The following is a 27,498-nucleotide window of genomic DNA, read 5'->3' on the forward strand; positions in this document are numbered from 1 at the left end:
TCTACTTTTCAATGCTCACGTCTCTGGAGTGGGAGCTGAAACTACAACCTACAGACTGAGAGGCAAGGATGCTAGCAATTGAGCTGCAGCTGTTGTGACAGAGGAGAGCTGATACAGAAGGGAATAATATCCTGGTTAAATATGGAAAAACAATTTGCAAAAGGTACATGAAAACCTGCTGTCATAATAGTAGGGGAGAGCTGAAGGAAATTATAACTAGGAGAAGATATTGTCCAGGTTGCAAACACAGGAAATAAGAACTGAAAGATCAAAATGGTTTTCTTTTGAAAATGCACTGCACAGTTTCCATGGAAAGAGACCGAAATCATAGAGTTATCAATAATAAGGATTTTACTTTGTTATGTCAGAAAAACAAGTTTCTTCCATGTTATCCCAGTCCAGTGTATAAAAGATCTAATTGCACAGCTCAAAATTAGCATAGATTAAACCAAGTATATAACAATTTACTATTAAAATCTCAGCAACATAGATGGGCTGCTACACTGGACTGGAAAAGTTGATGGTTATGAAATGGTGCCAAAACAAAAAAAAACTTCCTGCTTGTCATCCATCTCCTCTTGTCTTCAGAAGCAGCGCAAACTGCCCAGTGTGCTTTTGCTTCTTCCCGGTTCTGAGATCCAGCTGTCTTTGGATGAGAGGTTAAACTCTAGTTGTCCTCCCTAAAAAAAGAATGATGAATTCTCCAATGCATACTGGCTAATGCTTACTTCTTAAATCATAAGGCTAAAATGGGATAACGTTCACATTGCTGCTTGTGGGAGCTTCCTATGTGCAAATTGACTGCTATCGTTCCTGTATGACTGCAATCACACCACTTCAAAAGTACTTCATTGCTGATAAGATGCTCTGCAACATCCCAAACCTGGGAAAGAATTTACATAATTCAGCAACTCATCAACATTGCTCCAACAACACCCTTCAAACCCACGAGCTCTACCACCTCAAAGGAGATGGGCAGCAGATACGTGAGAACACCATTTCCTGTAAGATGCCCTCCAAGCCAGCTAGATTAGATTAGATTCCATACAGTGTGGAAACAGGCTTTTCGGCCCAACCAATCCACACCGACCCTCCAAAGAGTAACCAACCCAGACCCATTTTCCCTCTAACTAATGCACCTATCACTATGGGCAATTTAGCATGGCCAATTCACCTGACCTGCACATCTTTTGGACTGTGGGAGGAACCCAGAGCACCAGGAAGAAACCCATGCAGACACGAAGAGAGTGCAAACTACACACAGTCGCCCGAGGCTGGAATCAAACCTGGGACTCAGGTGCTTGTGAGGCAGCGGTGCTAACCGCTGAGCCACCGTTACTGTCATGACTTGGCAACATATTGTTGTTGCTTCAGTGTTGCTGTGGGGTGTCAACCCCTGGAAGTCCCGTCCTAATAGCACTGTGGATGTACCTATAGCCCAAAAGGTTAACAGTTCAAGAAGGCAGCTGTCCATCACTTGCTGCAGGGTGATTAGGGTTGGACAATAAATGATGGTCTAGACACTGGTGCCACATTCCAGAAACCAATTAAGAATAATGTAAAAACAACCTTATTTATTATATTTTGTTTGTTGATCTCACTCTTTACGTACCTTCTCTGCAGCCGTAACATTACATTTCTCGTGTTACCTTTATTCCCTTTGTATGGTATGATCTACCTGTACTGCATGCAAAACAAAACCTTTCACTGTGCCTAGGTACACATGACAATAATAAATCGAATCAAGTCAAAAAGATATAGATGTCATTGGCTATTGCAGCAAATATTTCCCCTCCCTAATTGCCCAGAGGGCAGTTAAGAATCAATTACATTGCTATGGGTCTGGACTCATATGGCTGCTTAGTCCAGGTTAGGATGGCAAATTTCCTTCCCAAAAAGGCATTACTGAATCAAATGGGTTTTTACGACAATGGTTACATGCCTGCAATTAGACAAACCTGTTGTATGGAGTCAAAGGGAGAAAAATTAACAAGCAGAGGATCATTTATAACGGTCTGCGCGTATGAAATAGGTTCAGACCATTCAGCCATGCTGGGATTTAAATGCATGTTTCAAAACATTGAAACAGTTCAGAAAAGATTTTCAAGGACGTTGCTGGGGTTGGAGGGTATGAGTTATAGGGAGAGGCTGAATAGGCTGGGGCTATTTTCCCTTGAGCACCGGAGGCTGAGTGGCGACCTTAAACAGCTTTGTAAAATCATAAGGGGCATAGATAAGGTGAATAGACAAGGTCTTTTCCTCAGGGTAGTGGAGTCCAAAACTAGAGGGCTTAGGTTTAAGGTGAGAAGGGAAAGATATAAAAGAGATCTAAGGGGTAATGTTTTCACACAGAGGGTGATGTGTGTATGGAATGAGCTGCCAGAGGAAGTGGTGGAGGCTGGTACAATTTAAAAGGCATCTGGATGGGTATATGAATAGGAAGAGTTTGGAGGGATATGGGCCAAATGTTGGCAAATGGGACTAGACTAATTTAAGATGGTCGGCATGGACAAGTTGGACTGATGGGTCTGTTTCTGTGCTGTACATATCTATGACACTATCACTCTATGATTAACCTGGGTTTCTGGATTACTAGTCAAGCAACATTATCACCACGATCTCCACATTGACTGGATGAGAAATTTTTCTCAGGCATTTGAACTGTTTGCCTCAGGACGCAGTGGAGGAGAGATCATTGAACATTTGTTAAGATGGAAGTGGATAGATTCTTCTAAGGTAGGGGAACCAACGTTTATCGAAAGTAGGTGCAAGTATGGAATTCAACATGAATGGCCAAACAGACTTCGTTAAAAATCACACAATACCAGGATATAGTCCAACAGGTTTAATTGGAAGCACACTAGCTTTCGGAGCGACGCTCCTTCATCAGGTAACAGACTTCAGAAGCTAAATGGTCTAAGCCTGAACCTATTTCATGCGCTCATACTTTTAGGAACAATTCTTTGGTAGTTAATTTCCCTCCCTTTGCCTCCAAACAATAAGTTTAATGTAGTGAAGCTTTGTTACATATGCAGGTAAAATAATAATTTCTAAACACCACCAATTACTTAGTGACAAACTCTTTGAAAATGACACCGTGTTCTTTTTAACGTAATCAAAACAAGACACTGCAGGACATTTAAAACATCTCTGATGAGCCCTGCATTTGCAAGTGTCCAAAGTAAGTGCTCGCTACAGGATGCTATCGTTTTGTGAGAATTAAAGGACGGAAAAATGAAAGCCAGGCATGATATGATGTAATTTTAGTTCTTAAACCCAGTTTAATAAAAGAAGCAGCATGAAACTAGGACTCCAGTTAATAACCACTATCAATGTTAGATTTTTATGTTGATTGTACCCTTTCTTTTATCCACAAGTTTCTTCACAAGCATGTTAAATTATCATAGACTCCAATAATAATAGGAACAAAAAATAAGCAATGTGTTGTAAAGAAGGCAATATAGGAACCATGGGTCTCACTGACTATAGAAGCATTGTCAAGCATGTGCTGAAATGAGGAAATCAAAAAAATGTGCTAAGGATTATGTTTTGTTCCCTTTGGAGAGCAATGAAAACACTATAGTGAAAAGACTTATAAAAAGATTAATCTGGGTACTTTTTACAATGTGAAACGTTTAAGCAGTACGTCCATAATAACATTGTCAAAATGCATCAAGGAATCAGCCTTGCCTGAATGCACAGTATCATTCCCTCGAACTCAGCACCGCCCTCCTAACCTGCAATCCTCTTCCTGACCTCTCCGCCCCCACCCCACTCCGGCCTATCACCCTCACCTTGACCTCCTTCCACCTATCACATCTCCATCGCCCCTCCCCCAGGTCCCTCCTCCCTACCTTTTATCTTAGCCTGCTGGACACACTTTCCTCATTCCTGATGAAGGGCTTATGCCCGAAACGTCGAATTTCCTGTTCCTTAGATGCTGCCTGACCTGCTGCGCTTTTCCAGCAACACATTTTCAGCTCTGATCTCCAGCATCTGCAGACCTCACTTCCTCCCTACACAGTATTATCCACAGTGGTTGTGACAGCGTTTGATAATCTACAGAATGAGCTTCTTGTGCTGCATCATCTCTTTGTCAGTGCTAGTCTACCTGCTGAATGGTCTTGCAACAAATCACTGCAGATGCTGGAATCTGTATGGAAAACAAAAAATGCTGGAAATCACAGTGGGTCAGGCAGCAGCCAGCTCTGAAGATGAGTCATCGAGACTCGAAAAGTTAGCTTGCTCTCTCTCCATGGTTGCCATCTGACCCCTGTGATTTCCAGCACTTTTTTTGGTTTTCAGCACTGAGTGGTCTTCCTTTCCATGATTGGAAAGGATTTATTAACTGATTCTACAAAAATACAGGACAGAGAAAGTCCACACTGTAAGGTTATAAATCAAAAAGCACAGTAGAAAAGCAAGGAAGTTATGATGACCATTTATCGAACACTGACTGGGACTAAACTGCAGTATTGAGTCCATTTTCAGAAGGTGCAAGCACATTAGGGAGTGTGTCGAACAGATTTGAGAGAATCTTTCTAGGGATGAACGGGGTGTCATTCCTGAGGATAGACTGGAGATACTGGAGCTGATCTGCTCAGACATGAGGACATGTAGAGACTTATGAGTCTGAACTGAGAAGTCACTGTTCCCATTGATCAAAGTGTTGTAAACCTGGAACGCCAATTCATTGGCAAAAGAACCATAGATGAGATGAGGAAAATCTTCTTGATGCAGTGAATAACTGGCGTCTGGATGCACTGCCCGAGGGCGTGGAGGAGCTAATTCAAAGAAAACTGCATAATTAGCAGAAGAGGAAAAGTTTACAGGGCTATGCTGAGTGTGGTTCTAGCTGTGATGCCCTTATCGAGAGCCACCACAGACATGAAGGGAAGAGGAGTCTACTTTGCCACTCTATGATATCAGCAATCCTTTTGGTTCTTCAATCCAAAGGAGGAGAAGGAGGCAGAACTAAATAAATAACAGTGGCAACCATTCCAGGGAATTTTATAGATCAGCAGAGGTTACCTAGGGTAGCTCAGAATGAAATGGAGGCCACCGTGACTTGATAACCAATGTTGCCACTTGTGCAGAATGCTGTCACATGACTGTTACTATTCTCTAGAAATACAAATGACGCAACGAAAACTCTGGTCCCAATAACAAAGTCGATAACATGCTTTATGTCATGAAATATCTTAAGACAATTCACAGGATCAATATCTGATAAACTGTAATACCTAGCAAGATTAGGCAGTATTAGGGCAAGTGCTTGGTAAAAGGGATAGATCTTGAAGTCATATTGTGAAAGGGCAATAGACTCCAGTGCTGTGAATGCAGCATTGACTACTTCAAAAGAATCTAACATTTATTAAGGGGGATGCAACATTTCAAACACTGCAATACGGCAGACTGAAGCCGAGCTTTGAGGCCACAACAGGACACAGATTTGGCACTTTATTTCAATCCAGTTTATGGGAGGGAGAACACAGCGAAAATTGAAGAGGGCATGCTGATAGGTGTGGAGGGCCAAAAGCCAGCAGCAGGAAAGGGACAAATTATTGGATGACAGAAGGAACCTGAAAAGTCATCAGGATAAGAATTAAAGGTGGAAAAAAGGGGGGAAAAAAAATCAATACTTGGTTGCAGAGATTTTTTGGAGATATAGTGCAGAACAGCAGTTTAATTTCTGAGCCAGTATTTACCTCAGCACATATTCACAGCCTCCTGTAACATGAGAATGATTGGCTGGAGGAGGCTTGATAGAATTCCGACAACGTTTCTCGGGCAATGATCGAGGGAACAGAGGTTTTGATCGCTTTTTGCTGAGTGCTTGCCTGGACGTGTGGAGTTTGTGTGGGCTGCAAGTACGGTTCTGGGAATTATTGAAGTATAGCATTTACACAGCAGAGGGGGAACACTCTTCTAGCTCTCTCACACAGCTCACAGTTGTCAAATGGTGAAGTTGAAAACATCAGGACTGCTGTGTTTCTCTCTAATCCCTCTCTCTCACTTCATTTTCTTCCAACCTTCCCTGTCTACCTCTCTTTACCAGATCTCTCTCTCTCTCTCTCTCTCTCTCTGTCTCCATAGACTTTACAGCTTGACTCAACTGGATATGGCATCATTGCACTCTTCCCCGGGTCTCCAGCTTTGGAATATCACCCACGATTTTCAATTCTGGTCTCACTGTCATAGGAAAGATGTTGTTAAACATGAAAGGATGCAGGAAAGATTTACAAGGAGCGTTTGAGCTGTGCGGAGAGGCTGAATGGGCTGGGGTTATTTTTCATAGTGCGTTGGAGGCTGAGAGGTGACCGTATAGAGGTTTACAAAATCATGAGGAGCTCAGATAGGGTGAATAGTTAATTTTTTTTCCCCAGGTTGGGGGAGTCCAAAATCTATGCCCTCTAGTTTAAGGTGAGCGGGGAAAGATTTAAAAGGGACCTTAGGCAACTTTATTACACAGAGGGTGGTGCGTGCATGGAATGAATTGCCAGAGGAATTGGTGGAGGCTGGTACAATTACAACATTTAAAAGGCATCTGGATGGGTTTAGAGGGATATGGGTCAAATGCGACTAAATGAATTTAGGATATCTAGTTGGCATGGACGAGTTGAACTGAAGAATGCTTCCATGCTGTACAGCTCTGTGACTCTTCCCAATCTTTGTCCCAGTGAGCTGGGAGACACTGGAACCACTCTTGCCTGACTTCAACATGGACATCAAGCTACAGCCCTGGATGGAGTTCCTCTGGCTGGTGGGATGGTGAACTGGTCACATGGGAATATGACTGAGCCAGGCAACTTCTGCCCCTTTGACGGGGCTCTTGGCCAAACTGTTGTGTGTCACCTTCTCCAATCGGACCCCTCCCCAGCTGCACCGTTTGACAAATGTTTTAAGCCCCTTGTGCTTCCATTCTGGTGCTGGCTCCGACTCCCCCTCCACTGAGGCAGCCAGTTCTGTCGGGCAATAACTCAAGCGCAGTGCTGATGTACAAATCTGGCAGAGCCATGAAGTCTCCCAAATCCTCACTCTACATCGATGCAGTACTTAGCCGCATCGGCACTGTACTTATACCCCAATGGATTACTATGTGCCAGCAGCATCAAAGGCAAAAAAATCAGAGGCACAAAAATAGCAAATTAGAATCCAGCTCATGCTGTAGAGACTGCACCTTAATAGAGGTTAACTGTACAGCAAATACTGTTTGGAATTACTGTCCCCATTAGAAATTAGGCAGCGCCTCGAAACAAAATTCTAATTAGTTACTAAATCATTGTTGATTTTTGATATACTTTTTTGCTGCGGTTTTTAAATGAACAGTTTATTTATTGCTGTTTTCAAGGTCACTGTTCCAGCTTTCATGAGAACGCTGCTGAATCTTCATGGTTTCACTGGGGAGATGCCAGCCTATAACAATATTGCACGCTGAATAATTACAATCTTCCCAGGCTGGTTTCAGTGAGCGAGGGTAACACGCCCTGCCGCCGAGGTGACTGAGACCTCGGAGCCTACTCGAGTGTGGGCATCATGGCACCACCCTCGCCGCGATCCCTTCGGGGAAGTAGTCACGTAGGCCCAGGCCTGGCAACGTGACTGGGAAAAGCTCGGTTGGTGCGGATTTTCTTTTCTGGGATGGAGATGCTGCAGTGATCTAATTGCACAGAAATGCAAGCTCTGACAGTTCAAAGCTGACAGAAACCAGCTTCAAGACTCCAGCCTGGCTTACTTTAAACGAAATGCTAAAAAAAAATCCATGAGAAAAATATGCATTGACGATGAGCCAGTGGGAACAAATGAACTTTTATCTTCTGCATAATATTGAGAGAGTGTTTGGGAGTTTTGGTAATTAAACACTGTGCGTCATTTCAGATTCATAGTTTAGGCAAATGGGAGTTGTGCTGGTCTTTTGTTTTTGTCTTAAACAGTATGTTTATAAATGGTAAACAGCTCTCCCCTCGAGGACTGATTAAAAAAGCAGAAATGGCATCTGCTATATATAAAGTATGCCAGAAGGGCTCCGTCTTTAGATTTAATAAAACACATTTCTTCTTTCGGGGGAAAAAAACGCAAAAGGGCACTAACCTCCTGCACTGTGTCACAAAGTAAAAACTGAATCGTTTTTTTGGAAACGGTTGCTGGGTATTTTCAACGCCGACGCAGCTGACTCCTTTTACATTCAGGACAGCTAATCATCAAACGTAGCATTAGCTGAACAAAGTTTATTTGTGGCTCCAATTTCCTGTATTGACTGTGAGCCCCCCACATTCCCCTCCTCAATCATTGTTATCTCCTTGAAGAGCTTTCTCTCCCACCATCTTCAAATATTAGGAATACTGGGACACTGTCTTTCAAACGTTATTATGTGTTGAGCTATTCTGGACCACAGTTGATTTTGACTCAATCTGCAGTTCTTGATTACACTTTAACCCTCACTGCATCACCGCTGGTGTGTGAGCATCTTCTGGTGCTCACAGGAAATTAGAATTTGATGAAACAGGTTTCTGAGACAATTACGTAACATGGCTTTGTTTATAATGAAACTAAAACCCAAGAGTTGCTTTTCGAATGGTCCTATCAAAATGTAACGGATGCAATGCTTAACAAACCATTTCTGTGTACTATTCTTTGATGCAGAGCACCTAAATGCAACTTTTTAGACTTTTATTTAATATAATGCCAGAACTATTGCTACTGAGAAAATGAAGACAAGATGAGCTTTAAAATTGGTTTCAAAATACAGTTCACGTCTGTTTTCTAAACTCATGGTTCCAAATGGGACCAATTTAAAGTTGAGCTGATCAACTTGACTGCTGCTCATTTGGACGTGTCGTTATAGCACATTTTCAGAAACTTCAATTCATTGGAAATTCTGCTGCTGACCACTGCTCAGTTTGGAAACATTGCAAATTTTAAATTACACCGCGCTTCTAAAATTCCTCCACAGCCCCACTCCTCCTTATTACTACAACACTCTACAATCTTCCAAGATCCCTCTGCTGCTCCAATTCCAGCCTTTGGGATTTTCACTGCTTTGCCGATGATGGCCACAGAATCAGCTGTCAACGTGAATTGGAATTCCTTCCCCTAAGCGTCTCTGCTTGCCTATCATTCTCTTCTGTAAGACTGTTGAAAACCATTTCAATTGTGGAGCTTGTCAAATTTTGTTTGACCACAGTCTAATAAGCTGATTCTCTTATGTGATGGGTGCTACATAACTGTTCATTCATTAGGACAGTGGAAGGGGACCTTCAGCTCCCAGATCTGGTGAGCTTTGAAGTGGGAAAAGCAATTCACTGGGGCAGAGTGATCAATCAGGTTATACTCTCTTCCACCCTCGTACACCAGGCAGAAGCATTCTCGTTCGGCTGTGGCTATCATCTCTTGATTGGCTATCTTTGAGACCAGGAGCCTTTAAATGAACTTTGATGAATTCTATCTTATATTTAGTTTTGTAACTTGTGATTTTACCATGACTTCTGTCATTAATATAGGCAGCATTGTTCGAGCGACTTAGAACACTTCTCATTGTTTTTTTCTTGTAAAAATACATCTGACAAAAAACTTGAAATTCTAAACAGATTTAAGCAAGTGGTGGTGTTCCATATATCTGCTGCCCTTGTCCTTCCAGGTGGAAGTGGTCATAGGTTTGGAAGGTGCTGCCTGAGGATCTTTTTAGTGAATTTCTGCAGTGCATCTTCAGATAATACACACTGCTACTACAGAGCGTCGGTGGTGGAAGGAGTGGATGCTTGTAGACATAGTGCCAATCAAGTGGGCTGCTTTGTTCAGGATGGTGTCAAGCTTCATGAGTGTTGTTGGAGCTGCACCCATCCAGGCAAATGGGGAGCATTCCACCACCCTCCTGACACGTGCCTTGTAAATGGTGGGCAGGCTTTGGGGTGTCAGGACGTGAGTTACTCACCACAGTCACCCTAGCCCCTGACCTGCTCCTGTAGCTACTGTATTTATGTGGCATGTCTGATGGAGTTCTGAATAAGAATCATTGAACCCGAAACATTAACTCTATTTTCTCTCCACAGATTCTGCCAGGCCTGCTGAGTTTGTTCCAGCAATTTCTGTGGTCGTTTCTGATTTCCGGCATCTGCAGTTCTTCGGGTTTTTTGAATTGAAACAGTACGTCTATTTTTACAGTGAAGACCTCGGGGAATCTACACAGACATTCACTCTTCTGATAAGTGATCAAGCAGAAATAAATCAATACGTTGCGTGCACTCTGTGATTTTCACCAATGCTGTGGGTTTAAAGGAGTCACTGCCACTTAGCTGCAGGTCTCACCCACTCTGCCCCAAAAAGCCATGTTGGAACGACAAGAAAAGAGGCGGGCCTTTGAACTCAATCCTGATAAACCTCTGTGAGGCTTTCACCAGCATTTTGTATTCCATCTGCATTACAAGAAGAATGCAAGTTCACACTTTCCAAAGTGTAACTTGGAGCAATTCAGTGTTCAGATTTTTTTTTAATTATTGGGAAATAACTGAACAATTATACTAGGAGGGTTTCTTTGTTGACGCACTGCAGTGATTTATAAAGGAAGATGAAGTCGATTTTGACTCATGACAAATGGGAGTGCATCAATGAAATTCATTTGGGTCAGAAGTTACCAAGAATGGAAATGTACCGGCTCAGACCTCTGAAATCTCCATTACAGTTGAAAGAGCAAACCTCTCCTTCCTATCGGAAAGATGTTGTGATACTTGAAGGGGTTCAGAAAGGACTTACAAGGATGTTGGCAAGGTTGGAGGATTTGATCTATAGGGAGAGGTTGAATAGGCTGGAACTGTTTTCCCTGGAGCATTGGAGGCTGAGGGGTGACCTTATGGAGGTTTACAAAATTATGAGGGGCGTGGATAGGGTAAATAGGCAAAGTCTTTTCCCTGGGGTCAGGGAGTCCAGAACTAGAGGGCATAGATTTAGGGTGAGAGGGGAAAGATATAAAAGAGACCTACGGGGCAACTTTTTCACACAGAGGGTGGTATGTGTATGGAATGACCTGCCAGAGGAAGTGATGGAGGCTGGTACAATTGCAACATTTAAGAGGCATTTGGATGGGTATATGAATAGGAAGGGTTTGGAGGGTATGGGCCAGGTGCTGGCAGGTAGGACTAGATTGGGTTGGGATATCTGGTCGGCATGGACGGCTTGGACCAAAGGGTCTGTTTCCATGCTGTACATTTCTATGACTCTAAGGGGTTGCATTTTATGGCTACAAAAACCTTATTCTATTCATATCCCTTCAGTTTATACTTCTGCATATGTGGACTGAGGGAAGATTAGATTAGATTAGATTCCCTACAGTGTGGAAACAGACCATTTGGCCCAACAAGTCCACACCGACCCTCTGAAGAGTAAACAACCCAGACCCATCCCCCTACATTTACCCCTGACTAATGCACCAAACACTATGGGCAATTTAGCATGGTCAATTCACCTAACCTGGACATCTTTGGGACTGTGGGAGGAAACTGGAGCATTTGGAGGAAACCCACACGGACACGGGGAGAATGTGCAAACTCCCCACAGAAGTCATTAGAGGTGGGAATCAAACCCAGGTGTGTGGTGCTGTGAGGCAACAGCGCTAACCATTGAGCCACCATCCACCCCTCCAAACTTTCCCAACAATAAACCCCCATCCCCTCCCCAACCCCCACCAATGAAGCACTGAATATTCTATGTGGGTTAACTTTCAGACAGAAATTAAACAAACAAGTTGCACTTATTTAGCACCCTTTTACCATAATAAACAGTATCAGGAAGCTTCACAGTTTAGGACAATGTCAAAAAGCTTGGCCAGAGAGTCAGGTTATCAGAAGCGTCTCTTCAAGAGGAAAGTGAAATAAGGAGAGAGAAGTGAAGACAGGCTACTCCAGAGCTTGTAGATTACTCAGCTAAAGGGATGGCCCCTAGTGCTGGAGCCATGAAAATTTGAGACACGCCCGAGTCCAGACACAGATGGATACAAATGCCACAGGGGGTTGTGGGTCTGGAGGAGATTGCAGTGATATGGAGTGCAAGGGCATGGAAGGATTTGAAATCAAGGAAGAGGATTTTAAAATTTGCGGCGTTGTGCAACTGGGAACCAAAGCCCATCAGCGACTGTAGCAGTTGTGGGTGAACGGGACTTAGGGTGAGTTAGGATAAGAGCAGAAGTGTTTTAAATTTGTGGAGGGTATTGAAAACACTTGGACTCATACAGTTATTACTGTCTTCATGTTATTGTGAAGGACTTTACAAAGTTGTGACCAATTGGATCCGTGCCTTTTCATCACCAAGTCCTGTCAGCTCCATTCGCTGCAAAGTGCTTCATTACTTTGCTGCACATCTTGAAGTCATCCTTACACCGAAGGTACTATATGAATGCAAGTTATTGTTGCTGTTCTGAGACAACAATTGTCACGTATGATTTTAATCAGTACATTGACTGGCCAAATCAGATGGGCAAGGGTAACATGGAAGACCAAATAATAAATTCCAGCAGGGATTGTCTGTGAGAGCAGTACATTACACAACCCACCCAGGAATAGATTATTTCAGATCTAGTCATGTGTAAGGAGCTAGGACTGATGAGCATCCTCATCGTCACAGTTCCTCTTGGGGGGTAGTCATCCCAAGATAGAAGAATTTCAAATTCATTTTGAAGGAGAGCAATTCGATCTCAAACTAGTGTTCTCAAATTAAGTAAGCAAAATGATGTCGACAAAGAATGGTAAAATAGACTAAGAGAAAGGTCAGCAGAGGTAGACATTTAAACAGATATTTCTTAACATGGAGCAAAACTATTTTCTTGTTAAAAAATTACTTGATAAGAGGTTGAACCAGCACTGGTTAACAAAGGTGGTCAAGGAGAGTATCCAAACAAAATCCAAGGTAAATGAAGCAGCAAAAACTAGTGGTAGGCCAAAGGACTAGGAATGTTGGAGGAATCAGCAGAGGAAGACTAAAAATCTAATATAAAAAGGGAGAAAATTGGTTGTGGAAGTAAACTGTCAATAACTCCCCACTGTACAAAAGGAAACAGAGCGGGAGGTGAGAGCAAAACACTTGAACGATGCAACTGGGGAATTGATAATGAGGAAAAATAAAACTGGTACATAATTTAAACCAATACTTTGCTTTGGCCTTCGGTGGGAGACATGACAAGAATGCTGAAGATAATAGGCAGCAAGGTGTTAAAGAGAGGAAAGGTCTTTTGTAACAGTCTCTATCACAATGGACACAATGTTGGACAAACAAATGGGACTGAAGGCAGACACATCACCAGGACCTAATAGCCCGCATGTGAGCCTTTTAAAAGAATTAGTTGCAGAGATAGCAGAGGTATTGGTGATATTCCAGAACACACCAGATTCTGAGGGGGTTCCAACAGATTGGAATCAGTGATTGAACAAGGGGCAGAAACCAATCAAAGTGAAGGATCCTAGCTAATACGCACCACTACGCTAACGGTACAGCCCCTGAAATGGGCAAAGGGAATTAATGCATGATAAAACATATCTGTTAGGATTGCAAATCAATCAACACACCAGCAACATTCAACCTGTGCATTAAAATGATATTTGTATGCAGCCAACATTGAACATGCTGCTTTATTGGCTACTTGTGACAGCAATGGGTTTAAAATATTGACACTGATTAGTGCAATGAGAAGCTAGCCAACACTGTTTAAAGGTGCAAGGTTTGTGAAGGTCTTTAGCTCAGGTTGAGGTTTAGGGTAGAGGTTTGCTCGCTGAGCTGTAGGTTTGATATCCAGACGTTTCATTACCTGGCTAGGTAACATCATCAGTGGCGACCTCCAAGTGAAGCGAAGCTGTTGTCTCCTGCTTTCTATTTATATGTTTGTTCTGGATGGGGTTCCTGGGGCTTGTGGTGATGTCATTTCCTGTTCATTTTCTGAGGGGTTGATAGATGGCATCTAGATCTTTGTGCTTGTTTATGGCATCGTGGTTGGAATTCGCTGGCATGTCTTTGCTTAGCCTGTCCCAGGATAGATGTGTTGTCCCAGTTGGAATGGTGGGTTTTTTTTTAAGGTTTAAAGGTGGTCTGTACCTCTTCCGGGCAATGTGGCTGAGAAGTACACGGAAAGCAAACCTATTCGTGGCAAACAGTGAGTAAAGGCACAAAATGAGGCAGAGTGGACTCCAAAGGTTTTCAGACAATGCACAGCAGGTCATCATGAAGATGATGGAAAGGAAGAAGGATGCCTTGTATGTGCAGTATGTCCTCCGGTCATTTGGTCAGAGGGCAATAGGAACTGCAATGCTGGGAGTCAAACCCGATAATCTGGATGTAACGCCACAAGATGTGCAATGACCTGACGCAAGGTGAGTGACAGCAAGTTATAGAGTCATGGAAAAGGACTCTTTGGTCCAATCAGTCCATGCCAACAATAATCTCAAACTAAAATAGTCCCACCTGCCTGCCACCTGCCCCATATCCAGCCAAACGTTTTCTATACATTAACTTATCCAAATGATTTTTGAACACTGTAACTGTACCCACACCTACCACTTCCTCAGCAAGTTCATTCCACACGCGAATCATCCTCTGTGTAAAAAATGTGCCCCTCATGTCTTTTTATAAACTTCCCACCCTAGGGACAAGGCACCTGCCACTTACTTTATCTATGCCCCTCATGATTTTAAAAACATCTATAAGGTCACCCCTCAACCTCCTACACTCCTGTGAAAACAGCTTCAGCCTATTCAGCATCTCCCTATAAATCAAACCTCTCCAGTCCCAGCAGCATCCTGGTAACTGAATCCTCTCCAGCTAACAACATCCTTCCTATAACAGGGCTTCAAGACTAATATACCATCAATGCCCCCACCCCACAGTCTTAGCCACTATGCAACTTACCCCCAACCACATTGATTACTCACCAACAATCTCTATCCATCAGGACTCATGCCTAGGAGTTATACAATTCAGTTCACCTTTGTAAACTCAGTACAGGTGAAAACACCCACAGCGTGGAGACACTGACAGCTATTTAACCATGACAGCTGATCACCCTTGGACAGCACCAAATTCAAAAAGGCTGATGGAGCAAAAAACATACCAGTCCTAATGTTGCAATTGTGTGGGTTAGAGAAGAAGGTGAAGTCCCTACCCTCTGACTGAAGATATCCACCAACCCCAGCTCCTTGTTCAGCTGCCTGGATTGTGGGATCCGCGAGACGCCTCGGTATCCTATCCACCTTGGGGTCCATAAGTCGGTTAAAGTCTCCCTCTATAATTGTATGAGGCACCCCAAGGGCCATCAACCTGGAGAGCGCATCCGTTAAAAATTTGAGGGGATGTGCCGGGGGGGGAATATACATTCAAAATCCTGTACTCCACTCAACGTATCAAAGCTCTCAGGATCAGAAACCGCTCATATTCGTCTTTAATTTGGTCTAACAGCTGAAATGGGAGCTTCTCCTGGATAAGTATAGCAACTCCTCTGCTTTTAGAATTAAAGGATGAGAAAAACACCTGGCCAGACCCTTCCTGCTGTAACCTATAAGTGCTCCTTATCGGTTAGATGTGTTTCTTGCAGCAAGGCTACATCAACCTTTTCTTTACTAAGGCTTGAAAGTCTCTTTTTTTCTCTTAATCGGTGAATGACTCCCCTTAATGTTCCAGGTGCACCATTTAAACAAACTATTAGTCATAGCCGTCCAAAATAGCCCGTGATCCTCCGGGAGGAAGAACCCCTCTCATAATGCGCCGAGTGTAAACAGTTCAAATAAACTTGAGAATACAACTACAAAAAGTACCAAATCAAAACTTCTAACAACTACTTCTACAATGAATCAACATTTAACACAAATAAAAAGGAAACTCCACCCCCCCCACCTTGCTCACGTGGGATACTCACACAACCCACTAACCCCTCCATGGCTCCTTCAAGCTGAAGCCACACCCCAAACCCAGACAAAATAAATCAAAACAAATTACGTGCATCTTATAACAAGAAAATTAAAAGTGGGCATCCAGCCCATCCCATCCATACTTTGACCCTGGGCAATCCTGGTAGATAAAAAAAACACCCTCAAACCACCCCTCCCCCCTATACCTCATAAGAGAGAGAGAGAACAAAAGGGAATGATTAAAAAAAGGATAATGGGAGGGAGAAAGAAGGGAGAAGAGAGAGAAAAAGAAAAAGGTGACCCCCATGTATTAAAAGAACAAAACTAGGCAAACCACAGAGAAAACAAGGTAAACACTATTTATTTGAGCCAGCAGGTCTATTTTAAAGTGTCCAGGAAGACCTTTACCTTTTTTGATTCGTCAAAATTAAACATGGACCCACCGTGCCTGAAATGTAATATTGCCAGATATCTTAAAGAGTACTGAATATTCAATTCTCTTGGCCTCCTCTTTACCTCATCAAAGGCCTTCCTCTTACAAATCACGACCGGAGAGATGTCTTGGAAAAGCATAATTCGTGACCCCTTGTATGTGAGAGCCTGAGGATCCTTTCCCAGTGATCTAGAGGCTCCCAGCATCACTTGCTTATGTCTGTAATGCTGGAGTCACACTAGGACCGGGGGTGGGGGCGCTGGTCTAATCTGGGCCTGCGCACTACGACCCGGTGGGCCTGCTCAACCCGCAGTTGGCCTACCTCAGACTCCAGCCTCAGAAACTGTGGGAGCCATTGCTCCAAGAAGTTGATCAGATGGCCTTCTTCCTCCCACTCCGGCAGCCCAATCAAGCGGATGTTCTTCTGACGACCTCTACCTTCAAAGTCATTGAACTGCTCTTCCAAGGCCTGCACCCACCATTCCAGGGTCTGGACCCAACCCACCAAGGATTCTGCCACGGTTTCAGAAGCCATGACCGGCTGCTCCATCTCCATGACAGACTGCCCAAGACGCTGGATCTCCTGGTTATGCTTCTGCAGCATGACTGAGATCGGTTCCAGCCTGGTCTGGGTCTCCTCCATCGCTGAATCGATCTTCTCTCAGAGTTTCATGAACTCCGAGACCAGGCTCTGCTCCACAGGTAAGCCCCCGGGATATTCGTGAAGGCTGTTGCTGCGGTCGCAGGGTGTCCTTGCCCTGCTTGTTGCGATCCTCGCTGTGCTTTTCCCTTGGTCATCTTCCTTAATTAACAAAACTGACACACAGCAATTCTGGGCATCTAAAACTGCCAACTTTTACCACACCAGCTAAGAAAGGGAGGATAACTGCATCACTTTGCCTGGGTTATGGTGCAGAGCTCAGCAAGGCAGACCTACTGGATTGCCGCCATCTTGGATCTCAGCCCACAGAGTTTAAATAAGGAAGGATACATCAAATTTAGATTGTGTAAATAAAGGAAATAAAGAGAGGGAAAGAAATATGAGATTAACTGAAAGAAATAAAAGTGCAAAAGCAAAAAGTAAAACAATTTTTTAAAATCTCTCGCAGTGATTAAATGTTGAAGGAATGAGACCCCATATTTTATATACTTAATTGGAAATATTTCAGTGCAGCACTTATGACTGATCATACCATTAAAAATTCACCTCATTCCAGGAACCTTGAAGTTTTCAGGCATATTTAGTGGTTAAGCGTTGTAACATCATTCCCTTACTTTGATTCAGAAGTGAGTCACTCCAAGTAATTCTGTTATAATGCAGGCTGAGAAACAGCAAGGTTAGCTGGACTATAACATCAAGATTTCCATGTTCAACTGCATGTATCCAGACTCTGGAAGTTGCTTCACTGCATCATAACAGCGTGCACCATTAGCTTCAAAGCACAATCTAGCCGATGACTTCTGCAGACTCATTTTTCCAATTGCCAGCTTGGTTGATGAACCAAACTATCAGAAACGTTTTCCATACAGTAATACTTGCAAACATTTCGCTGGTTTCCTCTCTGATCCTCACCACTACAGCTTCTCTTTGGAACTGGAATTTACATTTTTTGAAACTGTTTACTGGTAGTGGTTGCTGGATCAGTTTTACATCGTCACGCTAAATTTTAATGTTAGATTGAAAATCCGAGATAGATCTTTTAAAAATTCACTCAGCGGATGAGGGCAATGCGAGCAAGGCCAGTGTTTATTGCTCATCCCTAATTAAGAGTCAACCACTTAGCTGTAGGTCTGGAGTCACATGGAGACCAGACCAGTTACCTTCCCTAAAGGACATTAGTGAATCATTTGGGTTTTTTTGACAATTGACAATGGATTCATAGTCATCATATAGACTCTTAATTTCAGACTTTGTTTATGAAATGAATTCAAATTTCACCATCTGCTGTGACAGGATTTCAAACTGAGTCCCCAGAACATTACCAGTCCACTGATAATTGTCTCCCCATTATCCTTTGTTACACAAAGATATTAAGGGATATTTGCAAAGGCAGGTATTATGGAGTTAGGCCACAGGTCAGCCATGATCTCACTGAATGATGGAACAGACCTGAGGGGCTGAATGGCCTCCTCCTGTTCATAGATTTTCTCTTGATACAACCTGACTTCTACTTGTCAGTGTCTAACGATGGCAAAATTTCAGCCAAACATTTGCACGTGCAATGCAAAATTGCCACATGGAAGAACATGGCATCCAAGGCTGGCTTGACAATATTTTAGCAGGCGATGATGAAGCTGAAGGTAAAACAGGCATCTTGGGTTAGAATCGTGGTAAGAGTTTATTGATCTTGAATTAGAAAGGTATTAGCTCTACCTCAAGGCAATGAAGCATGGAAAATAACTTGTTATTCTTTTCCATACTCAATAGAACTAGATTTTGACAAATCACAGCTGCATAAATAAATCTGTTCTGTGAACAGTTGCTACTTGCAATGCAAGTAAATCGAGTGAAGGTGCTGTTGCAATTTAGCTTGTTGATGGAGCAAAGAGGCATTTCCTATCAATGTTACTGTGATGGAAAGGTTTCATCAAAATGGAAGCTTATGTTTAATGTGATACGCTGAGGAAAGCTACACTTCAAAGAGTTGCACATCATCACTGGGAGGATCATGGTGGGAGATTCTCCACATTGCACAGACTCAGACTGTGGCATTCTGCACATTGCTAGCATAGATCAAATTGCTAACTTCTTCTAAAAAATACAGATGAACTTAAGTCTAAGCTTTTCAGAGAGACTACCATCTCTGACTGCACCTTAATAAATGGTGCAAAGGACGGTGTTGCAGGTGTAAGTTGTTTCTTGTAATTCACTCATGACATGAGCATTGTTGGCTGGGCAACATTTATAGCCTATCCTTAGCTGATCTTGAGAACATGGCAGTGAGCTACCCTCTTGAACCGTTGCAATCCATTAGATGTTGGCACAATCACAATGCCATTTGGGAGGCATTCCATGATTCCCAGCCACAGTGAAGGAACGGTGACATATTACCAAGAAGCTTGGAAATGTATTTTAGATGGTGGTGTTCCCATGTATCTGCTGCCCTTATCCTTTTAGATGGCATTGGTCATAGGTTTGGAAGGTGCTGTCTGCTGTGTAAGGAGTCTTAGTGAATTTCTGCAATGCACCCACTGCAGTTACTGAGCGTCGATGGTGATGGGAGTGGGTGTTGTGCCAATCAACGGACCTCTTTTCCCTGCATGGTGTCAAGTTTCTCGAGTGTTGTTGGAACTGCACTGATCCAGGCAACTGGAGAGTTTCTATCACACATGTTCCTGACGTGTGGCTTGGAGATGGTGGGCTGGCTTTGGGGAGTCATCGCGGGTGGTAATCGTGCCCTTGTTTCATGTGATGCCATGAAACTTCATGGGTTTCCGGAATCAATGTTGAGAATTCCCATGGTAACTTCCTCCTGACTGCATAACACTGTGCCACCATCTCTGCTGGGTCTGTCTTGCCAGTGGCATAGGATATATCCAGGGATGGTAATGGGGCTTTTGGGATGTTGTCTATGAAGTATGATTCTATAAATGAGAGTGTTTCAGGCTGTTGTTTGACTTGACTATGAGATAGTTCTCTCAATTTTGATACTGAACTCCAGATATTAGTAAGGCGGACTTTACAGAGTCGACAGGACTGTGTTAGCCAATAACATTTCCATGCCTTAGTCTACCCAGGCAATCTATCCTATTCCATTCCATTCTTTAGACTTTGCAGTGTTTGATGGAATGGAGTAGACTTCTGAGCTATTTCAAAGATTTTCCGTTAAGAGTCAACCAAATGCTGTGGGTCTGGAGTCAGATGTAGGCCAGACTTTCCTCCCCTAAAAGACATTGGTGAACCAGATGAATGTTTATGACAATCGACAATTGTGCCATGGTTACCTTTAAACATTTCATTCCAGATTTTTATTGAATTCGGATTCCACCATCTGTGATAGTGGTATTCAGCCCATAGGTGCTTAGAACATTACCTGGATCGCTGGGATTGCTAGTCCAACAATACTAACACTACATCACACTGTCTTTCCAGAGTATTGCTCTTCTAGAGTTGCAAATCTTTGAAAGTATCATTATTTTCAAATGCAGGTAATTAGCCAGTCACGTGACAACGTGGAAATCAGAATTTTTTTAAAGTCAATTCGATGTCCTAAAGATCCATATAATTAGAATTTGCATTAGATTTATTGTCACATGCATTCAAGTCACAAAAGAGCAGGAGTGCAGTGAAAAGTGTACAATGTCACCAACACGTGGCACTATCTTAGGTACAAAGTACCCAGATACAAATCGTAGGTATAAAAAAGAAAAAATGAAGAAAAAAGTCATTCTACATTCCAGACAGACAAAGTATATAAGATAGAAAAAATAAGAAATAAAGCTAAGAAGATAGATGTTACAGTTTTTCATTTGATCTGACCAGGCTTCATCAGTTCCCAACCAGTGAAGCCTGACTTCCAACATTGAAAGTTTGATGATTGGGTTAAGTCAGAAGTCACATGATCTCAGGTTACATTTCAACAGGTTTACTTAAAATCACAGGCTTTCAATACGCGGCTCCTTCATTAGGTCAAGCTCCTGACAAAGGAGCAGCATTCTGAAAGTTTGTGGTTTCATATAAACCTGTTGGACTAAAACCTGACGTTACGTAACTTCTGACTTTGTCCACCCCAGTCCAACACCAGCATCTCCTCATGATGATTGAGCTGTAAAAGAAAAGGTAGAGGCACTATTTTGGAAGATCTAATGTATTAATAGTGAATTTTCTGTGGCTGATTATGGGTAATGGGAGGAAATGGAGATGATGTTGCAAACTGGCACTGGATGGTGTCATTAAATGAGCAAGAACCAACATTAAAGAAAAATCAGGCAGAGTGCTTGTGGATTTACCCATGTCCTTGGTGTTGTTCTCTAAGACCACGGTTTTTCTGATATACAAACGTTTTTTCACTATGCTTGTTGCTCGCAGGTTGAGAGGTGATAGCACTGGCTCTCAAGCAAGTAAATGCAATCGGCATTCTGGCATTTCTGTTACAAGAGGGTGCAGAGCTACTGCTGAGAGAATGAGAATGTCAGTGCTAATTCATAACTCATTGACTTCAGTGGACTTGGCCCCTTGAAGTGTTACCAATTTAAAATTTTCCCTTACACAGACAGGCTTTCTGTTGCTTACACCTGTATTAAACCATTTCTAGCTCTCACAGTGGGAGATGTTATACCAGTGTTTAACAATACAGGCCTTCAGTGAATGGCTGACATGCAATTTGGAAGTGATTCTGTAACACTCAGACACAAATACAAATTAAAATCTTAAATACTTGCTTAAAGATATCCAAACCATCTACTTAGGATGGGTTTCTGCTTTAAGCATATCTCCTGCATTTGCCAAGTTTATTTTAATGCACTTAAGCTCAGGGTGGTAGCTGCCAATAATTTCAGTTCAGTGCTTTGAGAACTCTGCAGAACAGAACGAGAATTGGCAGACTGACAGAGAAAATCCGCACTAGGGTCTTTTAATGAAATAAGCGAGTGAATCGTGAGATCCTTCATCCACAAACAACGTGAGTGCTTGTTGAGAAATAATTAGACATATTGTCCGTTACCTTTTCATCCTCCTCATCGTCGTCATCAATGTCCACGTCATAATCCTCCTGACACAGTAAACACAAGAAGAGAAATGAATAGTTAGCCTTAAATAACTTTCTTTTCTTACACTGGCAAAATGCTTTTAACTCTAGATCATTACAACAACACAAGCAAAGTGTTTGATGCTTTAAAGTAGTGCTCAAACATGGAAAAAAGGCCACAATATTTTTTACACTGATCATAAATTGTGCCTAAACAATGTAACTTGACTCATTCCTCTCATTCCTGATGAAGGTCTTATGCTCGAAACATTGAGTCAATTCCCCTGCTCCTCGGCTGCTGCCTGACTGTCTGTGCTTTTCCAGCACCACACTTTTCGACTCTGATCTCCAGCATCTGCCTCCTCCCTTTCTCCGAATGTGACTTGACTGTACGGTACACTCGCCGACACGCCCACCATGTCTATTACAGTAATGAACATCACTTCTGGTGTGAAACAAACACCACCGTGGGCAGGGTAAGGGGATGAGCTGGAATGCTCTCGCAGAGAGTCAGTGATCACTGGCCAGCTTGTATTCTGTATCCATTCTGATTCAATGAAATGAGCAAGTTCCAAAAAGATATTCTGTACTCAATAGTGTTCATCTGCACTGTTCAATTTCAGTGATGTCTCTTAACAGCAAGACATCTGCTTTAAAGGAAATGTTTTATTACTTTGCAAGTTAATTCTGCAATAGCCTGCTTGTTCATTGGATGGCTTGTTTCAGCATCTTACAAACAGTTATATTGTGGGTTCATTCATTAATTTTTTCATTCATTCCTTCATTTGCACTCCGCCCACAGGGACATCCTTGGATCCATTTTGAGCACTTTTCTAAGAAGTTTTTTGTCAGTGGTGTTTTCCCATTGCTTTGTACTTTCAGGGGCACATTAGACAGATAAGAGTCATTGAGCACAGAAACAGACCCTTTGGTCCAATCCGCCCAAGCTAAACTAAACTCATTTGCCTGTGTTTGGCCCATACATCTCTAAACCTTTCCTACTCACGAACCTGCCAAAATATCATTAAAAATTTTAATTGTATGAGTATCGACCATTTCCTCTGGCTGTTCATTCCATATAGGAGCCACCCTCTGTGTGACAAAGCTGCCCCTCAGGTCCCTTTTTAAATCTTTCCCCTCTGACCTTAAAAATATGCCCCTTAGTTTTGAACTCCCCAACCCTAGGGAAAAGACACTTGCTAGTCACCTTACGTTTCAAATCTACCTCAGCTGGAACTGGATCAAACCCATGCTGTTAGTGTCTTGGAAATGTCATTAGGCTCATAATCTAATGCCCCACTAACATTGTGGTGATATGAGTTCAATGCTGAAAATGTGTTGCTGGAAAAGCGCAGCAGGTCAGGCAGTATCCAAGGAGCAGGAGAATCGACGTTTTGGACACAGGCCCTTCTTTGGGCATGAGAAGGGCTCATGGCCGAAACGTCGATTCTCCTGCTCCTTGGATGCTGCCTGACCTGCTGCGCTTTTCCAGCAACACATTTTCAGCTCTGATCTCCAGCATCTGCAGCCCTCACTTTCTCCTATATGAGTTCAATGCCAGCCATTAGAACTAGTGGATCATAAAATTGGTTAATAAATCTGAAATTAAAGCCGGATTCCTGCTCTACATATTTGTCAGATACATTCGGGATATCTAAACAACTCTCGGATAGGCGCATGGAAGTTAGTACAATGAAGGGTATGTAGGTTAGTCTGATATTAGAGTAAGATAGAAGGCCTGCCCAACATTGAGGGCTGAAGAGCCTGTACTGTGCAGCACTCTTCTTTGTTTTGACATTACTAAGGTTGATTGTCGTAAAAACCCATCTTATTCTTTGCTGTAAGTAGCCACAGAACAGAAAGAGGACCCACCACTCTAATGATAGCGGGAATGGGATTGTGCTCCAATGTTTTTACCTCATATCAGTCTGCTTCTCCCTCTGGAGAGAGGTAGACTGGCACTTGCTAGTTAAAGAGGATCTCTGGTATGGAAGAAAGTCCCACCATTCAATAGCTGTGCACTCTGATGTGGAACATCCACTCTACACATTTTACCTACAGACTGGCTTGGAATGGCAAATACAGGGGCAATCTTTCACCACTTGAAGAGAAACAGAAAGGAGGTTACCCTTTGTCAGAGAGTCTCAGACCAGAGGGCATAATCTTAAAATAAGCGGTCTGTGTTGAGGAATGATTCAATGCGGCCTCCACTTACCACGGTAAAAATCGTACTCTGGAAAAATTCCACAGCAATTTCAGTTCAAAGACCAGAATCTTCCAGGTTTTGAAGATTCATGAGTGTCTGGAACTATCTCTGCCAGTGCTAGCGGTCTGCCTGCAGGAGGTGGCTGCTGAACATGGAAGGGATAATCAGGCAGGATAGGCCTGGAACTTACACTGGAAGAGGTGAGCACAGCTAAGGTGTAGGAACACTGACGAGCCAGCCAAAAATGGAGACCTGTGCAAAAGGTTCCAGAAGGAGTATGAAAAACAAACCCAGATCTGTGAGGGTGACTAGTATGGAGCAGAAACCCCTTCCCAAGGGGGTATTCAGTTGCAATTGCCTTTGGCTTTTTCGGCACTGGGTCTCTCTGATGCAGGCATTTGCTCGTTCATGAATCAGAAAAAGTTAGGACGCGGGCTTGGCAGGTAATTAATAAGGCAAACAGAATGGTTGCAAAGTCAATGAGTACAAAAGTAAGGAGGTCTTGCCAGAGCAGGTCATTTGTATGATTGCACCTGGAGAACCCAGTATAGTTTCAGGCTCCTTATTTATGGAAGAATACACTTGCATTAGAAGCAGTTCAGAGAAGGTTCCTGATGTTCATTCCTGGAATGAAAAGGCTGTCTTGCAAAGGAGAATTGAGCACGTTGGGGCTAACTAATTGGAGTTCAGAAGAATGAAAAGTGACCTTATCGAAACATTTAAGATTCTGAGGGGCATCGACAGGGGAGTTACTTGTGAGGGAATCTAGAATTTCGGACTGATTGATGTGTAGTACAATAAACCACAACCAACCAATAGTTGGGATAGAGTGCGCCAACCAATCCTCTTTCCCCTAGTTAGTCTGAGGACATGATTGGTTATTAGTTATAGAGAATAAACCACTAATGAATTGAGTTGAGTTACACAACCATTGACCGAGAGAGGCAAAGATTATTAGGTTTTTTTGGCTTTTTGCCTGTTCAGCTTCATTCTGATCATCTGTAAATCATTTCTCCGCAGGAGGATTTGGTTTTAGTCTTTTGGTTCCGCTTTACAGAGGATATTTTACTGGGTTTAGCTGGGACACAGGCAAAAACTTCTCTAGAGGAGCGCTTGGGAGCTGTTCCATCTTCTGCAGACCAGATAGAGGTTTCTCACCACTTCCTGGGCAAAATGAATATTTTACCCATTTTCACGGCCAGTACATACTCATACCTTAATTTTGTAAAATAAACATCCACAGTTGTGGATTTAATACATTCTCCCACCAAATCGGCAATTTAATTGATGAACCACCAGATCAGCCTAAACTTAAAATTTTTCTCCCTTCTTCTTCTGTCAGACTCCATCTTTTAAATGTTCTAAACTGTCCTTTTGTTAGCAATTGCTGTCACCTTAAATCTGCTCTGCAATGTCTCTGATGCTGTGACCTCGCTATCAATTAATGTAATGGTCCTTGACATCGCTTTGACTGGAGCTCTGTCTTGTGGTGCCCACTCAGGATGGCAGCAATGTGAGCAGTATGCCCTCCTTGTTTTTAACTCTATCCTTCCAGCCTGGTATGTTACATACCCTAGGATCTCAAGCTAGACTCCCCATCCTTCACCCAAACAGTGGAAGACATCATTAGACTGATTAAAGCCTAAAGCAGTTTCCAACATTAACCTTTTCAGAAACAACAGGGGACATGGTTTAAAGGTAAGGGAACTCTCTTTAAGATGGCAATAAGAAGGAATTTCTTCCTGCAAATTGTCATTAATCTCAGGAATTCTTTTCCACAGAGAGTAGCAGAGCCTGGTTCATTGCATATGGACAGAGTTTTGATTGACAAGGGAGTCAAGGTTATGAGAGAAAGGCAAGAAAGTGCCAATAAAGCCATAGTCAGATCAGACCCTTCCTGAAATGTTGACTCCCCTCCTCCTTTGACGCTACCTAATCTGTTGTGCTTTTCCCAGCTCCACACTTTAATCACCTCTGATTTTCCAGTATCTGCAGTCTTCATTATCTCCATCATCAGATCAGCCCTCATCTTATTAAATGGCAGAGCAACCTTGATAATGGGAACAGCCTACTCCTGTTCCTTAAAATATTATTGGGCATGCACTTTACAAATCCACCTCCAATTGGCTCGTGATAAAATCTACCAATTAGTTATAGAGATGTACAGTATGAAAACAGACCCTTCGGTCCAACTTGTCTTTGCTAACCAGATATCCTACACTGATCTACTTCCATTTGCCAGCATTTGGTCGATATCCCTCTAAACCCTTCCTATTCGTATACCCATCCAGATACCTTTTAAATGTTGTAATTGTACTAGCTGCCACCATTTCCCTTGGCAGCTCATTCCATACACGCACCACCCTCTGCGTGAAAAAGTTGCCCCTTAGGTCCTTTTTAAATCTTTCCCTTCTCACCTTAAGCTTATGCCCTCTAGTTGTGCACTCCACAACCCAGGGGAAAAGACCTCGACTACTCACCTTATCTATGCCCCTCATGATTTTATAAACTTCAAGAAGGTCACCCCTTTGTCAACCAAATGGTTTACGACATTGAGCGCACCCCACAGTGAAGGCCAGTCACAGCAAGACGGAACCAAACTTTTCAAATTCGGCATCACACAGCAGTGGTGTAGTCAGCTGAAGATTCCTGTCACCGGATTGATACTTTTCGTCCAAGTCTCTGCAGGTGAATCCAGTGGCTCAACAACCATACTGTCATACACGGTGTGGGTTTAACCCTCAAATCCATCAGCAAATCAGCAATCCACTGGAGACCGTCAGGGAGGCAGATGTTAGCACTGGGCTGCTATTGGCTGGTGTTCAAACATATTAACAAAGAATAAAGGCCATGGAGGAAATGAATGGAAATGACGGAAGACCAGGGTTGTACCTTCTTGAGCTCCGATCATGACTATTTACTATTACAACAGCTTTCCAGAAAACTCTGCCTGGTAAAGAATGTTGTGGTATTCTGAATTAACGGAACCTTCCGAAGACCAAAGGGACTTGGTTCACATTGGGTTTGGTCTCTTCGCCCATGAAGAGAGGAAGGTTCTTCTGATTTAGATCTCTAAAATTCTGAAAGGGTCGGTCGGAGATGTTTCCATTTGTAGGAGAAAACAATACCAGGGATCACACATATAAGATAGTCACATATAAATCCAATTGGGAATTCAGGAGAAACACCTTCATTCAGAAAGTGGGGCTTGCTACAAGAAATAGTCGAGGCAAATAATATAGAGGCATTAAAGGGGATTTTAATGGAAAGGGTGGAACAGAATGACATGATGAT

The 27,498-nt window shown here is 42.8% G+C and overlaps 1 protein-coding gene across 4 annotated transcripts in view; it reads right to left on the minus strand.

The window, feature by feature from the left end:
• The window catches only part of LOC132834373 (multiple C2 and transmembrane domain-containing protein 2-like), a 521,106-nt gene that overhangs the window by 68,915 nt on the left and 424,693 nt on the right, over nucleotides 1-27,498 (minus strand). For 3 of the 4 annotated variants that reach the window (XM_060853214.1, XM_060853212.1, XM_060853211.1), the window contains exon 19: nucleotides 21,975-22,022. In XM_060853214.1, coding sequence (XP_060709197.1) covers nucleotides 21,975-22,022 — 48 coding nt within the window. Of the gene's footprint in view, nucleotides 1-549; nucleotides 681-21,974; nucleotides 22,023-27,498 lie in introns of those variants that run through there. The other variant, XM_060853215.1, reaches the window with a different exon arrangement.

Source organism: Hemiscyllium ocellatum, chromosome 39 (assembly GCF_020745735.1).
Source record: "Hemiscyllium ocellatum isolate sHemOce1 chromosome 39, sHemOce1.pat.X.cur, whole genome shotgun sequence".
Taxonomy (NCBI): Eukaryota; Metazoa; Chordata; class Chondrichthyes; order Orectolobiformes; family Hemiscylliidae; genus Hemiscyllium; species Hemiscyllium ocellatum.